General features: G+C 41.7%; 1 protein-coding gene across 3 annotated transcripts in view; it reads right to left on the bottom strand.

Moving 5' to 3' along the window:
- Window positions 1-18,159, bottom strand: part of LOC139757083 (scoloptoxin SSD14-like) — a 190,480-nt gene that overhangs the window by 106,804 nt on the left and 65,517 nt on the right. For all 3 annotated transcript variants that reach the window (XM_071677336.1, XM_071677183.1, XM_071677247.1), the window contains one exon: window positions 6,058-6,143. In XM_071677336.1, coding sequence (XP_071533437.1) covers window positions 6,058-6,143 — 86 coding nt within the window. The remainder of the gene's footprint in view (window positions 1-6,057; window positions 6,144-18,159) is intronic.

Genomic DNA, 18,159 nt, shown 5'->3' with positions numbered 1-18,159 from the left:
CATCCACCAACCTAACACTAAACCAATATATCTTAACATCCTTTCTAACAAACTTTTGACCCAGCGTTTTTGTTATAGCCTCTGGTTACAGAGTTGCTGCAATACTTGAAGTACTGTTCCCAGTCAGTGTCGTCCAGCTCACTTAGATAATTGAAGGCTATCATCAGGTCCTCATCTCTCTCCTCTCCTCCATGGTGGACAGCTTTGTTGTCCTCAATCATCTTAATTCAAGTACCATCTACATTGCTCTTGATACCCTCTCAATCAGATTTTGTGCTTCTTAGGTGTGATGACAGATTTGTGAAGAATAATCCAGGTTCGCTGAATAAATTTCGGAACATGTCCTTGCCCATATAACTGAATAAAAATCTTATCTTTGCCAGCAGACAGTTTGTCTCTCTCACAATTCTCCTGTGTAACTCTGCTGATAAATCAGACATGTACATCTTCACGTGTAGATTCCTGTACTTTACTTCACTCTGTCCCATTCCCAAACCCTGCACTTCCTTATACTGAATCGTAATCATACATTCATCTGATCAACCTTGGAGTCTGTTCCGGTCCCCATGTAGGCTGATGCAATCATCATTCTTTATTTCCTCATGATCTCGGCATCATCTACCTACGTACTTTGCTATCTTCCAATAAGGTAGTCTTCTATTCAGTGAAGGAGCCCACCCCTTATTCCTGCCTGTAGGTCTAGCTTCTAAATCAACTTCCGATGGTAAACCGTGTCAAAGGCTTTCTGGTAGTCCTACAGCACACAGTTTGCCCATTGATCTCTGATGGACCTCATCCTATCACACAAGTCTAGAAAACTGGTTATGCATTATCTCCTTTCTCTAAAACACTGTTGTCTACTAATTAGAAGAGTTTTTTATTTGCAAGTAGTAATTCATTTGTATACTGATTATCTTGTCCAAAATCTTACAAATAACACCTGCCACTGAGACTGGCAATTTCCCGATCCCCTTTCTTAGATATAGTCACAACATTAGCCCTCTTCCACATCTCTGGAACTACACCTTCCACTAATGACTTGTTGGGCATCTGTAGAGATATAGCAAGTGCCTCCACACATTCCTTCGGCTCACATAGGGAGACCTCATCAGGGCCATGGGCTTCATATGGGCCAAGTTGTTCTAATAGCCTGATTATGTCATCTCTGTCGTCACTTCATACCCATCTTGGTAATGCTGGTCGATTATGATCACCCATAATAATCTGAAATTATCAAAAAATTCCTAACACATATCCTTCTCATCCTCGGGAATTCTTCCCTCAGAGTCTCTTTCCCTTACTGAGAGTTTGTTCTTGATTAATTTGTGTAAAAGTTTTGCACTGTCTTCTGCTTTTCTCATAATGCTTTTTTTTTAAGTCTTTCTGTTCCTCCCGCCTTACTTTGCAATACTCACTCCTTGTTCTCCATTTCATTCATATGCTGGCTGGCTACAGCGTCTTTTGTGTCTCATATAATACATCCCTGAGCTCTCTCTCTCTCTCGCTGAATGATAATTTCTCACTGAACCATATGTATCCCTACTGTGATCCTCATTCCCTACTGGCCATCAAAGGCACCCATGTCCTGAACCCTTCCATGTAGATTTCACAATCTTCTGTATCACTGGTCTATAGCCTTATAGAACTCCCTCTCCCAATCAATACCCTCACAGAACTTGATCAGTTCCACAATGATGGCATGGCTGTACTTCCTTTTTAGTTCCTGCTTTCACTCTGATACCCCCTCCTGCATCCTCTGCCACCACAAGAACCAGCAACACATGATCACTCTTTCCAGTGCGAACATCATACTTCACATGTTCTATTTCTAAGTTGTACTGAGTAAGACATGGTCAGTTACAGATGGCATATCATCTCCCCTAGTTCTCGTATGGTGTTACATGTTAATATATATATGGGTTGAATACTGCTTATGATCAGCTAAAGGGCTTGAACTTCATGTAGTACAACTTGAAGTCAAAGAACATACTCTCCAGACTAACCTCTCGCAAGTCACTTTCACTTGCCAAATTTCTATGAAGAGAGACCAAAGTTTGTTGTAGAATGTGCATGGATACCAAATCCAAAACCAGTCACTCTATCGTTTGTCAACTTCAATGATCCCTCATGACTTTGGCATCATATGCAAACATATTCAGGTAGGAGTCCATACCTTCAGGCAAGATATTCACAGAGATCAGGAGTAAAGGATCCAAAATAAAGTCCTGGTGACCTCCACACATTTGAAGAAGGCTCCTCTGACACATGTACTTTGTTCCCTTCCACTAAGATATTCTATCCATCGATGGAGTCTTCCCCTTACTCCTGCCTGGTATTACAGCTTCTTAATTAGCCTCCCATGCTGCAGTCTATCAAATGCTTTCTGGCAGTCAAGATAAAAACAATGTTACCATCCTTCCCTCTTGTCTAAGACAACTCACTCTCTCAATGAAATCTAAGAGGTTCATTACACATTATCCTCTTTCCCTGAAACTTCGATACATCCCATACAGGTAATGTCTCCTCTGTAATTGGTTATTCATTTGTTTTCTGGTTAAGTTTCCCTCTACATTACAGATCACACCAATGAAAAAGATTGGTCTGTAATTCAACACCTCTCCCTGGTCTCCATTATTATAGATGGGTTTGACATCTGACCTTTTCCACTCCCTTTGCACTTTGCCGTTCTCCTGCAACATCTTGAATAGTGCTTCAAGATGGCTCTCTAGTGTATCTGCAAACATCTTCAGAAAAAATGATAAAATTTCATCAGGACTATAAGCCTTGTGCAGGTCATGACCTCTTAGCACTCAGTTAATGTCTTCTTTATATATCTCTATTTCCCAAAACCTCCTTCCTATCATATCTCACTGGTGATGGGTGTACTGTGTCTTCCACTGTAAACACACTGGTGAAACTTGTTTGGTTCCCCACATTAAGTTCACATCATCCTCAACCATTTCTCCCTCTGAATCCTCTAATCTGATTAGCTGCTCTTAACCAACAATCTACTGACGAATTCATGGAAAAGTTTTGGGTTTTCACCCGCCTTACCCACAATACTCTTTTCAAAATTTCTGATCTTCCTTTCTTAACCTGCTATACTCATTTCATGCTTTCTTATACCTTGCATAAGCTGACTGGCTGGAGTGTCACAAGCACCTTCACCAATGCACATCATGAATCTCCCTTGGTTTTAGACATCTTTGATTAAACTATTCTTCCCATTGTTCTTACCCTTCCCTCTGTAAGTGAGGCAAGAGCTACACATTCCCACTCCTCGGTAATTTCGCAGAACCTTTTAGCACAATACTCTAGTTCCTGACTACTGAACTCTATTTCTCTGTTACCACAAAAAAGGTTGTTCTGTGTAGTTTCAATGATCTTATCTCTTCCACGTGTTGCTTCATTTCTCCTTTTAACATGTTTACCACACAAACTTGTGCGTGACATGATCACCTTTTCCAAGTGGTGCATCATATAAGATATTTTTATTATTCATGCTTGCCTGTGACTATACACATCACCAAGCAGCAGAAGATCGAAGAATTTAGAAGCGTTTACTTGCTTACGTATATTCTTAATTCCAGTAAGGAAAATATTTGCAAATAAGACAATTGAAAATGTGTGCAGTAGACAATGTTTCAAAACTTCAGTGAGGGTTGGCGGGTGGGAGAAGTGTGGGTTGTGAGTGGGGCGTGCCACTTCCAGCTAGCGGGTCAGTTTACCAATTGCCACTATTGTAATGGATGTGCTACTTGTGCGATTTAGGTGTACCTTCTGATGTGCTTTTCCTGCAACGCGCAGTGTTTGTAAATATGGCATCCTAATGTCCAGCAACATCTCTTCACCCAGAACCAATAGTTAGAGAGAGGCCGAAGTTAGAAATTTACGACACGCTGATGCTGGTGACGAAGCGTCAGAGGCAGAAAGTGCGCCAAAACTTCAGTGATGGTTGGAGGGTAAAGTGTGGGTCCTGGGTGGAGAGCGCCATGTTCCCTCCAGCGGGCCAATCTCGTAGTTATCACCATTGTGTAGTTATCCGTACTACTTGTGCTATTTACGTATACCTGCTGATGTGATTTCCCTGTTTTTATGTTCACTAATACGGCATCCGAAGGTCCAGCAAGATCTACCAGCAGTTAAACGGAAAAGACCCTATTTGACATTAGATACGAAGCTAGAAATCTTACGATGCGCTGATGCTGGTGGGGGAGCGTCAGCACTTGGCCATGCTTACAACACAAAGAAGAATGCAGAGAAAATTAGAAGTGGTGGTCCACTCTACTCCACTGTCTGTCAAGGTAATCACAAGGGTTAGAAATCTACTTATGGAGAAAATGCTCAGGTTATATATATAGGGCATAAGACAAAGAAGAAAATCAACCTCAGTAACCTTCACTTCAGGATTAAGGCTCTGACGATTTATGAGCTTTCATCTAAAGAAGACAGTGTAGCTGAGCAATCAAGTCAAGGATGGCTAAATAAATATATTCGACCTCAAAGGCCAGATAAGGTGAAAGTGAGGGGAGAATCCGTCATGCTGACCACGAAACTACTGCAAGCAAGTACATTCGACCTCAGAAGGTAGGGAAGGTGAAAGTGACGGGAGAATCCATCATGATGAAAACGAAACTACTGCAAACATCCCAGTTTCTTCTTTCACTGGTTTGCTATAAGCAATTTTTCTTTGTGCGAGGTTTTTGCTGAATATAACCTCCGCCTATAGCGTGCCATGGGCAGTTTCTAGATTATCTTTATATATGAAAAAGATTTTTTTCATCGGAAACGGCCGATTCCCAAAGCATTTCGGATAACATGTATTTGTTCTCCTGTAGACTCTGGTGACAGGTTTGGAGTGATGTTGACATCCAAATTATTTTCACACACAGAATCCTGATTTCTAACTATTCAATCCTCATAGTGAGGCTTTCTTTCACTGTCGCATCATTTATTCTGGTTCAATTTCATTACTCACGTACCAGACCAACTTAGGAGTCTGTTTATGTCCCTTCGTTCGATGACGTAATCCTCATTAGAACATGAAACTCTTCCCCAAACTTCATTCTGCTCGTAATCACTGCATTTTTTTTTTAATCACGCACATCTTCATGTAAGGAAACTGCGCTGGTTGACTTTGTCTTTCTGTGACAATTCTTTTTTCACTTCCTTCGTGATCTATGCATCACTTTAAAGTTGTTTACATAGACCGAGTAATGGGCCCAGAGCAGAATCCAGCGGTACTCCACTACTCACCTCAACCCATTTAAATGTTTTTCTGACATACATCCTTTGTTCCCTTCCATTGATATTATACCATGTGTCCAATGAAGTTCCCCCCTGATTCCTGCTTGGTGGGCCAGCTTCTTAACCAGCCTCCCATGTGGCACAATGTCACATGCTTTTTGGCAGTCCAGATACAAACGATCTCCCCAGCCTTCCCTTTTATTAAAGACAGCTCACTCTCACATAAAAATGTAAGCTATTGGGTTTGTTACGCCTGACCTTCCCATAAAACCATGCTGCCACGCAGGTAATTTCTCCTGTGCATTAAGTCATGTCTCGTTTTTAATCACCTTTACCAAAACCTTAAGAGACCACTCTCATCAGCAGTTCAGTGCCTATTCCTGGTCTCCTTTCTTACTGACATGTATGACGGTGTGTGTAATTACCCATCAGTACTGTGCAGGGAAGTTTAACAATCATGGGGTCCCATATACTCATGGATGTGTGGAATTATAAATTGGAAGGTACATATTTCTGACTTATTGCTTGATTTTGCTGAAAACAGGGGTCTTGTGTGTGTTGACTCATGGAGAAGAAAATTGCAAAAGCAAAATTTGTGAGATACGCTAACTTTATAATCCATCGGCACATCAAAACTTTACACCACATGAATTAAAAAATATAAAAGCAAATAAAGTATCATCCATGTTTAGACTTACACATATTTTACTGTGCCACTAGAAACGTTATAAAGGCACAATGAAACCTGCTACAAAAAAAAAAATCACAAACTTATATTGCTGAATAAAGATAAATGAACAAAACACTTACCATAATGAAGGCCAGCTGCAATAGCTGCAATGCTGGCAACTCCAAGCAGCCCACATAGCAGAAACTGTCTTTTTGTCAAGTGAAGCCTGTGGTAAATAATGAAAGGTGACACTTATTCTCTATGTAAAAGGACTGACACTGTATGATTGATAGTTATGTCTAAGCTCTATTAATATTGCTCGTAACAATGCGTATATACTTCAACAAAATCAAACAATGAATGAGATAAAAAATCTCTCTCAAACGTATCATATATATATATATATATATATATATATATATATATATATATATATATATATATATATATATATATATTAAGCTCTATTAATTGTTAACAATATACTAAGTTTCTCTAATATCACAGTTGCACTGTCAAATCTTAAATCATTTATATGCCCGCTGATTTGCAAGAACAAAAGCATAAATGCTAAAGCAAAATGCACAGAAAGATAAAAATCAAACACGAAATCTACAAAACCCACTTGCAATGCAAATGCGGCAAACAATACGTCATACAGTAGCGATGAAGAATGTGTGGAAGGAGAGAACGTTACCTCGGAACAAAAATGGGTATGTTTGAAGGAATAGGGACTCCAACAACATTATATAGTTGCAAGGCATGGGCTATAGATAGGGTTTTACGGAGGAAGGTGGATGTGTTGGATATGAAATGCTTAAAGACAGTATGTGATGAGAGGTGGTTTCATCGAGTAAGTAATGAAAGGGTAAGAGAGATGTGTGGACATAAAGAGTGTGGTTGAGAGAGCAGAGGAGGGTGTGTTGAAATGATTTGGACATACAGAGAGAATGTGTGAGGAAAGATTGACAAAGAGGATGTATGTGTCAGAGGTGGAGGGAACAAAGAGAAGCAGGAGACCAAATTGGAGGGGAAAGGATGGAGTGAAAAAGATTTTGAGCGATCGGGGCCTGAACATACATGAGGGTAAGAGGGCTGCAAGGAATAGAGTGAATTGGAACAATGTGGTATACTGGGGTCGGCGTACTGTCAATAGACTGATCCAGGGAATATGAAACGTCTGGGGTAAAGCATTAAAAGGTCTGTGAGGCCTGGATGTGGATAGGAAGCTGTGGTTTCGAGGCATGACATATGACAGCTAGAGACTGAGCACGAACGAAATTGGCCATTTTTGTCTGTTTTCCTGGCGCTGCCTCGCTGAAACGGGATAGCGATACCATTTCCTGTGGGGTGGGATAGCACCAGGAACAGATGAATGTAAGCAGCAAGTATGAATATGTACATGTATATATGTCTATGTATGGGTATGTGTATGTTGATACGTATGTGTATATGTGCAGGATGGGCATATATATATATATATATATATATATATATATATATATATATATATATATATATATATATATATATATATATATATATATATATATATATATTCGTATTCATATACCTCCGCGTTGTACAGTTAGGTTCGGTAAAACGCTATCAGCTGGCTATGTGCGTCTGTTCGGAAATAACCGGTATAGACCCCGTTGCTCACCATTGTGAGACGAAGGGTATTCGAGTACTTAGTATTTCGAATAGTTGTTTCCTATTATACAGTCCCATAGCCTAGCGGTTAGCATGCCTGCCTCTTGCACAGGGGTCCCGGGTTCGATCCTGGCTGCTGGAGGTTTGTATGTTCTATGAAGGTGCGCGTTCATACGCACTTTATTCGTGTATATATATATATATATATATATATTTTTTTATACTTTGTCGCTGTCTCCCGCGTTTGCGAGGTAGCGCAAGGAAACAGACGAAAGAAATGACCCAACCCCCCCCATACACATGTATATACATACGTCCACCCACGCAAATATACATACCTACACAGCTTTCCATGGTTTAACCCAGACGCTTCACATGCCCTGATTCAATCCACTGACAGCACGTCAACCCCGGTATACCACATCGCTCCAATTCACTCTATTCCTTGCCCTCCTTTCACCCTCCTGCATGTTCAGGCCCCGATCACACAAAATCTTTTTCACTCCATCTTTCCACCTCCAATTTGGTCTCCCTCTTCTCCTTGCTCCCTCCACCTCCGACACATATATCCTCTTGGTCAATCTTTCCTCACTCATCCTCTCCATGTGCCCAAACCACTTCAAAACACCCTCTTCTGCTCTCTCAACCACGCTCTTTTTATTTCCACACATCTCTCTTACCCTTACGTTACTCACTCGATCAAACCACCTCACACCACACATTGTCCTCAAACATCTCATTTCCAGCACATCCATCCTCCTGCGCACAACTCTATCCATAGCCCACGCCTCACAACCATACAACATTGTTGGAACCACTATTCCTTCAAACATACCCATTTTTGCTTTCCGAGATAATGTTCTCGACTTCCACACATTCTTCAAGGCCCCCAAAATTTTCGCCCCCTCCCCCACCCTATGATCCACTTCCGCTTCCATGGTTCCATCCGCTGCCAGATCCACTCCCAGATATCTAAAACACTTCACTTCCTCCAGTTTTTCTCCATTCAAACTCACCTCCCAATTGACTTGACCCTCAACCCTACTGTACCTAATAACCTTGCTCTTATTCACATTTACTCTTAACTTTCTTCTTCCACACACTTTACCAAACTCAGTCACCAGCTTCTGCAGTTTCTCACATGAATCAGCCACCAGCGCTGTATCATCAGCGAACAACAACTGACTCACTTCCCAAGCTCTCTCATCCCCAACAGACTTCATACTTGCCCCTCTTTCCAAAACTCTTGCATTTACCCCCCTAACAACCCCATCCATAAACAAATTAAACAACCATGGAGACATCACACACACCTGCCGCAAACCTACATTCACTGAGAACCAATCACTTTCCTCTCTTCCTACACGTACACATGCCTTACATCCTCGATAAAAACTTTTCACTGCTTCTAACAACTTTCCTCCCACACCATATATTCTTAATACCTTCCACAGAGCATCTCTCTCTCTCTCTCTCTCTCTCTCTCTCTCTCTCTCTCTCTCTATATATATATATATATATATATATATATATATATATATATATATATATATATATATATATATATATATATATATATATTCCTATGAGTCCACGGGGAAAATGAAACACGAAAAGTTCCCAAGTGCACTTTCGTGTAATAATCACATCATCAGGGGAGACACAAGAGAGAAATATAAGTCAGTTGATATACGTCGAAGAGACGAAGCTAGGACGCCATTTGGTAAACATGTGTATGTTTATGTATGCATACGTTGAAATTTATAGGTATGTATATGAGCGTGATAGTTTTCATGCATGGTGTTTTTGACAAGAAAATAGTGAAGTTGGAGAAAAATGTAGCTTAGACATTGAAGCTTATTGACACAGTGGTGAAATTGATGAGAACTGCTATTGACGTTTGTGTGAATAAATTGTACATTTCCTTTTCCATAGCCAGAGGTTGAACCATTATGTGACATTCATTTTTTTTCATTCATTTCAAGCTAAAAGTTTGTTTTCTAAATTGTTTCTTACATTTTTCATATGTATATATATGTATGTGTGTGTGTGTGTGTGTATGTGCATATGTGTGTGTGTGTGTGTGTGTGTGTGTGTGTGTGTGTATATGTATATATATATGTATATTATCCCTGGGGATAGGGGTGAAAGAATACTTCCCACGTATTCCTCGCGTGTCGTAGAAAGCGACTAGAGGGGACGGGAGCGGGGGGCCGGAAATCCTCCCCTCCTTGTATTAACTTTCTAAAATGGGAAACAGAAGAAGGAGTCACGCGGGGAGTGATCATCCTCCTCGAAGGCTCAGAGTGGGGTGCCTAAATGTGTGTGGATGTAACCAAGATGTGAAAAAAGGAGAGATAGGTAGTATGTTTGAGGAAAGGAACCTGGATGTTTTGGCTCTGAGTGAAACGAAGCTCAAGGGTAAAGGGGAAGAGTGGTTTGGAAATGTCTGGGGAGTGAAGTCAGGGGTTAGTGAGAGGACAAGAGCAAGGGAAGGAGTAGCAATACTCCTGAAACAGGAGTTGTGGGAGTATGTGATAGAATGTAAGAAAGTAAATTCTCGATTAATATGGGTAAAATTGAAAGTTGATGGAGAGAGGTGGGTGATTATTGGTGCATATGCACCTGGGCATGAGAAGAAAGATCATGAGAGGCAAGTGTTTTGGGAGCAGCTAAATGAGTGTGTTAGCGGTTTTGATGCACGAGACCGGGTTATAGTGATGGGTGATTTGAATGCAAAGGTGAGTAATGTGGCAGTTGAGGGAATAATTGGTATGCATGGGGTGTTCAGTGTTGTAAATGGAAATGGTGAAGAGCTTGTAGATTTATGTGCTGAAAAAGGACTGATGATTGGGAATACCTGGTTTAAAAAGCGAGATATACATAAGTATACTTATGTAAGTAGGAGAGATGGCCAGAGAGCGTTATTGGATTACGTGTTAATTGACAGGCGTGCGAAAGAGAGACTTTTGGATGTTAATGTGCTGAGAGGTGCAACTGGAGGGATGTCTGATCATTATCTTGTGGAGGCTAAGGTGAAGATTAGTATGGGTTTTCAGAAAAGAGGAGTGAATGTTGGGGTGAAGAAGGTGGTGAGAGTAAGTGAGCTTGGGAAGGAGACCTGTGTGGGGAAGTACCAGGAGAGACTGTGTACAGAATGGAAAAAGGTGAGAACAATGGAAGTAAGGGGAGTGGGGGAGGAATGGGATGTATTTAGGGAATCAGTGATGGATTGCGCAAAAGATGCTTGTGGCATGAGAAGAGTGGGAGGTGGGCTGTTTAGAAAGGGTAGTGAGTGGTGGGATGAAGAAGTAAGAGTATTAGTGAAAGAGAAGAGAGAGGCATTTGGACGATTTTTGCAGGGAAAAAATGCAATTGAGTGGGAGAAGTATAAAAGAAAGAGACAGGAGGTCAAGAGAAAGGTGCAAGAGGTGAAAAAAAGGGCAAATGAGAGTTGGGGTGAGAGACTATCAGTAAATTTTAGGGAGAATAAAAAGATGTTCTGGAAGGAGGTAAATAGGGTGCGTAAGACAAGGGAGCAAATGGGAACTTCAGTGAAGGGCGTAAATGGGGAGGTGATAACAAGTAGCGGTGATGTGAGAAGGAGATGGAATGAGTATTTTGAAGGTTTGTTGAATGTGTCTGATGACAGAGTGGCAGATATAGGGTGTTTTGGTCGAGGTGGTGTGCAAAGTGAGAGGGTTAGGGAAAATGATTTGGTAAACAGAGAAGAGGTAGTAAAAGCTTTGCGGAAGATGAAAGCCGGCAAGGCAGCAGGTTTGGATGGTATTGCAGTGGAATTTATTAAGAAAGGGGGTGACTGTATTGTTGACTGGTTGGTAAGGTTATTTAATGTATGTATGACTCATGGTGAGGTGCCTGAGGATTGGCGGAATGCGTGCATAGTGCCATTGTACAAAGGCAAAGGGGATAAGAGTGAGTGCTCAAATTACAGAGGTATAAGTTTGTTGAGTATTCCTGGTAAATTATATGGGAGGGTATTGATTGAGAGGGTGAAGGCATGTACAGAGCATCAGATTGGGGAAGAGCAGTGCGGTTTCAGAAGTGGTAGAGGATGTGTGGATCAGGTGTTTGCTTTGAAGAATGTATGTGAGAAATACTTAGAAAAGCAAATGGATTTGTATGTAGCATTTATGGATCTGGAGAAGGCATATGATAGAGTTGATAGAGATGCTCTGTGGAAGGTATTAAGAATATATGGTGTGGGAGGCAAGTTGTTAGAAGCAGTGAAAAGTTTTTATCGAGGATGTAAGGCATGTGTACGTGTAGGAAGAGAGGAAAGTGATTGGTTCTCAGTGAATGTAGGTTTGCGGCAGGGGTGTGTGATGTCTCCATGGTTGTTTAATTTGTTTATGGATGGGGTTGTAAGGGAGGTAAATGCAAGAGTCCTGGAAAGAGGGGCAAGTATGAAGTCTGTTGGGGATGAGAGAGCTTGGGAAGTGAGTCAGTTGTTGTTCGCTGATGATACAGCGCTGGTGGCTGATTCATGTGAGAAACTGCAGAAGCTGGTGACTGAGTTTGGTAAAGTGTGTGGAAGAAAGTTGAGAGTAAATGTGAATAAGAGCAAGGTTATTAGGTACAGTAGGGGTGAGGGTCAAGTCAATTGGGAGGTGAGTTTGAATGGAGAAAAACTGGAGGAAGTGAAGTGTTTTAGATATCTGGGAGTGGATCTGTCAGCGGATGGAACCATGGAAGCGGAAGTGGATCATAGGGTGGGGGAGGGGGCGAAAATTTTGGGAGCCTTGAAAAATGTGTGGAAGTCGAGAACATTATCTCGGAAAGCAAAAATGGGTATGTTTGAGGGAATAGTGGTTCCAACAATGTTGTATGGTTGCGAGGCGTGGGCTATGGATAGAGATGTGCGCAGGAGGATGGATGTGCTGGAAATGAGATGTTTGAGGACAATGTGTGGTGTGAGGTGGTTTGATCGAGTAAGTAACGTAAGGGTAAGAGAGATGTGTGGAAATAAAAAGAGCGTGGTTGAGAGAGCAGAAGAGGGTGTTTTGAAATGGTTTGGGCACATGGAGAGAATGAGTGAGGAGAGATTGACCAAGAGGATATATGTGTCGGAGGTGGAGGGAACGAGGAGAAGAGGGAGACCAAATTGGAGGTGGAAAGATGGAGTGAAAAAGATTTTGTGTGATCGGGGCCTGAACATGCAGGAGGGTGAAAGGAGGGCAAGAAATAGAGTGAATTGGAGTCATGTGGTATACAGGGGTTGACGTGCTGTCAGTGGATTGAAGCAAGGCATGTGAAGCGTCTGGGGTAAACCATGGAAAGCTGTGTAGGTATGTATATTTGCGTGTGTGGACGTGTGTATGTACATGTGTATGGGGGGGGGGGGGTTGGGCCATTTCTTTCGTCTGTTTCCTTGCGCTACCTCGCAAACGCGGGAGACAGCGACAAAGTATAAAAAAAAAAAAAAAAAAAAAAAATGAGCGTGTGTGGACGCGTATAATATATATACATGTGTATGTGGGTGGGTTGGACCATTTTTCGTCTGTTTCCATGCGCTTCCTCGCTAACGCGGGAGACAGCGGCAAAGTATAATATAATAAAATACAATATATATATATATATATATATATATATATATATATATATATATATATATATATATATATATATATATATATATTTATTATACTTTGTCGCTGTTTCTCGCGTTAGCGAGGTAGCGCCAGGAAATAGACGAAAAATGGTCCAACCCACCCACATACACATGTATATATATAATATATACACGTCCACACACGCACATATACATACCTATAAATTTCAACGTATACATACACAAACATACAAAGATATATAAATACATGTATATAATTCACACTTGCTGCCTTTATTCATTCCCGTCGCCACCCCGCCACGCATAAAATGACAACCCCCTCCCCCGCATGCGCGCGAGGTAGCGCTAGGAAAAGACAACAAAGGCCACATTCGTTCACACTCAGTCTCTAGCTGTCATGTATAATGCACCGAAACCACAGCTCCCTTTCCACATCCAGGCCCCCACAAAACTTTCCATGGTTTACCCCAGACGCTTCACATGACCTGGTTTAATCCATTGACAGCACGTCGACCCGGTATATCACATCATTCCATTTCACTCGATTCCTTGCACGCCTTTCACACTCCTGCATGTTCAGTCCCCAATCACTCAAAATCTTTTTCACACAATCTTTCCACCTCCAATTTGGTCTCCCACTTCTCGTTCCCTCCATCTCTGACACATATATCCTCTTTGTCAATCTTTCCTCACTCATTCTCTCTATGCGACCAAACAATTTCAAAACACCCTCTTCTGCTCTCTCAGCCACGCTCTTTTTATTTCCACACATCTCTTACCCTTTCATTACTTACTCGATCAAACCACTTTACACCACATATTGTCCTCAAGCATCTCATTTCCAGCATATCCACCCTCCTCCGCACTACTCTGTCTATAGCCCACGTCTCGCAACCGTATGACATTGTTGGAACCACTATTCCTTCAAACATACCCATATATATATAGTTTTGTGGGGCCTGGATGTGGAAAGGGAACTGTGGTTTCGGTGCATTCACATAACAGCTACAGACTGAATGTGAACGAATGTGGCCTTTGTTGTCTTTTCCTCGCGCTACCTCGCGCGCGTACGGTGGAGGGGGTTGTCATTCCATGTGTAGCGGGGTGGCGACAGAAATGAATAAAGGCAGCAAGTATGAATTATGTACAAGTGTATATATGTATATGTCTGTGTATGTATACGTTGAAATGTATAGGTATGTATATGTACGTATGTGGACGTGTATGTATATACATGTGTATGTGGGTGGGTTTTTGCCTGTTTCCTTGCGCTATCTCGCTAACGCGGGGGACAGCGACAAAGTATAATGAATGAATACACACACACACACACACACACACACACACACACACACACACACATATATATATATATATATATATATATATATATATATATATATATATATATATATATATATATATACATACATATATTATTATTTTGCTTTGTCGCTGTCTCCCGCGTTAGCGCAGGGAAACAGACGAAGAATGGCCCAACCCACCCACATACACATGTATATACATACACGTCCACACACGCAAATATACATACCTATACATCTCAACATATACATATATATACACACACAGACATATACATATATAAACATGTACATAATTCATACCGTCTGCCTTTATTCATTCCCATCGCCACCCCGCCACACATGAAATAACAACCCCCTTCCCCAAATGTGCGCGAGGTAGCGCTAGGAAAAGACAACAAAGACCACATTCGTTCACACTCAGTCTCTAGCTGTCATGTAATAATGCACCGAAAGCACAGATTCCTTTCCACATCCAGGCCCCACACAACTTTCCATGGTTTACCCCAGACGCTTCACATGCCCTAAGTCAATCCATTGACACACGTCGACCCCGGTATACCACATCGTTCCAATTCACTCTATTCCTTGCTCGCCTTTCACTCTCCTGCATGTTCAGGCCCCCATCACACAAAATCTTTTTCACTCCATCTTTCCACCTCCAATTTGGTCTCCCACTTCTCCTCGTTCCCTCCACCTCTGACACATATATCCTCTTGGTCAATCTTTCCTCACTCATTCTCTCCATGTGACCAAACCATTTCAAAACACCCTCTTCTGCTCTCTCAACCACACTCTTTATATTATCACACATCTCTCTTACCCTATCATTACTTACTCGATCAAACCACCTCACACCTCACATTGTTCTCAAACATCTCATTTCCAGCACATCCATCCTACTCCGCACAACTCTATCCATACCCCACGCCTCGCAACCACATAACATTGTTGGAACCACTATTCCTTCAAACATACCCATTTTTGCTTTCCGAGATAATGTTCTCGACTTCCACACATTCTTTAACGCTCCCATAACTTTCGCCACCTCCCCCACCCTATGATTCACTTCCGCTTCCATGGTTCCATCCGCTGCCAAATCCACTCCCAGATATCTAAAACACTTCACTTCCTCCAGTTTTTCTCCATAGAAACTTACCTCCCAACTGACTTGTCCCTCAACCCTACTGTACCTAATAACCCTGTTCTTATTCACATTTACTCTCAGCTTTCTTCTTTCACAGACTACCAAACTCAGTCACCAGCTTTTGCAGTTTCTCACACGAAGCAGCCACCAGCGCTGAATCATCAGCGAACAACTGACTCACTTCCCAAGCTCTCTCATCCACAACAGACTGCATACTTGCCCCTCTTTCCAAAACTCTTACATTCACCTCCCGAACAACTCCATCCATAAACAAATTAAACAACCATGGAGACATCACACACCCCTGCTGCAAACCTACATTCACTGAGAACCAATCACTTTCCTCTCTTCCTACACGTACACATGCCTTACATCCTCGATAAAAACTTTTCACTGCTTCTAACAACTTGCCTCCCACACCATATATTCTTAATAACTTCCACAAAGCATCTCTATCAAACTCTATCATATGCCTTCTCCAGATCCATAAATACTACATACAAATCCATTTACTTTTCTAAGTATTTCTCACATACATTCTCCCAAAGCATACACCTGACCCACACATTCTCTACCACTTCTGAAACCACACTGCTCTTCCCCAATCTGATGCTCTGTACATGCCTTCACCCTCTCAATCAATACCCTCCCATACAATTTTCCAGGAATACTCAACAAACTTATACCTCTGTAATTTGAGCACTCACTTTTATCCCCTTTGCCTTTGTACAATGGCACTATGCAAGCATTCTGCCAATCCTCAGGCACCTCACCATGAGTCATACATACATTAAATAACCTTACCAACCAGTCAACAATACAGTCACCCCCCTTTTTAATAAATTCCAGTGCAATACCATCCAAACCCGCTGCCTTGCCGGCCTTCATCTTCCGCAAAGCTTTTACTACCTCTTCTCTGTTTACCAAATCATTCTCCCTACCCATCTCACTATGCACACCACCTCGACCAAAACACCCTATATCAGCCACTCTATCATCAAACACATTCAACAGATCTTCAAAATACTCAATCCATCTCCTTCTCACATCACCACTACTTGATATCACCTCCAATTAGCCCTCTTCACAGAAGTTCCCATTTGTTCCCTTGTCTTACGCACTTTATTTACCTCCTTCCAAAACATCTTTTTATTCTCCCTAAAATTTAATGATACTCTCTCATCCCAACTCTCATTTGCTCTCTTTTTCACCTCTTGCACCTTTCTCTTGACCTCCTGCCTCTTTCTTTCATACATCTCCCACTCATTTGCATTTTTTCCCTGCAAAATCGTTCAAATGCCTCTCTCTTCTCTTTCACTAATAATCTTACTTCTTCATCCCACCACTCACTACCCTTTCTAATCTGCCCACCTCCCATGCTTCTCATGCCACAAACATCTTTCGCGCAAGCCATGACTGCTTCCCTAAATACATCCCATTCCTCCCCCACTCTCCTTACTTCCGTTGCTCTCACCTTTTTCATTCTGTACTCATTCTCTCCTGGTGCCTCCTCACACAAGCCTCCTTCCCAAGCTCACTTACTCTCACCACTCTTTTCACCCCAACATTCTCTCTTTTTTTCTGAAAACCTCTACAAATCTTCACCTTCGCCTCCACAAGATAATGATCAGACATCCCTCCATTTACACCTCTCTGAACATTAACATCCAAAAGTCTCTCTTTCGCGCGCCTATCAACATGTAATCCAATAACGCTCTCTGACCATCTCTCCTACTTACATACGTATACTTATGTGTATCTCTCTTTTTGAACCAGGTATTCCCAATCACTAGTCCTTTTTCAGCACATAAATCTACAAGCTCTTCACCATTCCCATTTACAACACTGAACACCCCATGTACACCAATTATTCCCTCAACTGCCACATTACTCACCTTTGCATTTAAATCACCAATCACTATAACCCGGTCTCGTGCATCAAAACTACTAACACACTCACTCAGCTGCTCCCAAAACACTTGCCTCTCATGATCTTTCTTCTCATACCCAGGTGCATATGCACCATTAATCACCCATCTCTCTCCATCCACTTTCAGTTTTACCCATATCAATCTAGGGTTTACTTTCTTACACTCTATCACATACTCCCACCACTCCTGTTTCAGAGTAGTGCTACTCTTTCCCTTGCTCTTGTCCTCTCACTAACCCCTGACTTTACTCACAAGACATTCCCAAACCACTCTTCCCCTTTACCCTTGAGCTTCGTTTCACTCAGAGCCAAAACATCCAGGTTCCTTTCCTCAAACATACTACCTATCTCTCCTTTTTTCTCATCTTGGTTACATCAACACACATTTAGACACCCCAATCTGAGCCTTCGAGGAGGATAAGCACTCCCCGCATGAATCCTTGTTCTGTTTCCCCTTTTAGAAAGTTAAAATACAAGGAGGGGAGGGTTTCCAGCCCCCACCTCTCGTCCCCTTTAGTCGCCTTCTACGACACGTGAGGAATGCGTGGGAAGTATTCTTTCTCCCCTATCCCCAGGGATAATATATACATAAAT

The sequence above is a fragment of the Panulirus ornatus genome, chromosome 1 (genome assembly GCF_036320965.1).
Source record: "Panulirus ornatus isolate Po-2019 chromosome 1, ASM3632096v1, whole genome shotgun sequence".
Taxonomy (NCBI): domain Eukaryota; kingdom Metazoa; phylum Arthropoda; class Malacostraca; order Decapoda; family Palinuridae; genus Panulirus; species Panulirus ornatus.
The sequence above is the reverse complement of the archived record's forward strand: the minus strand, read 5'-3'. Positions and strand labels throughout refer to the sequence as shown.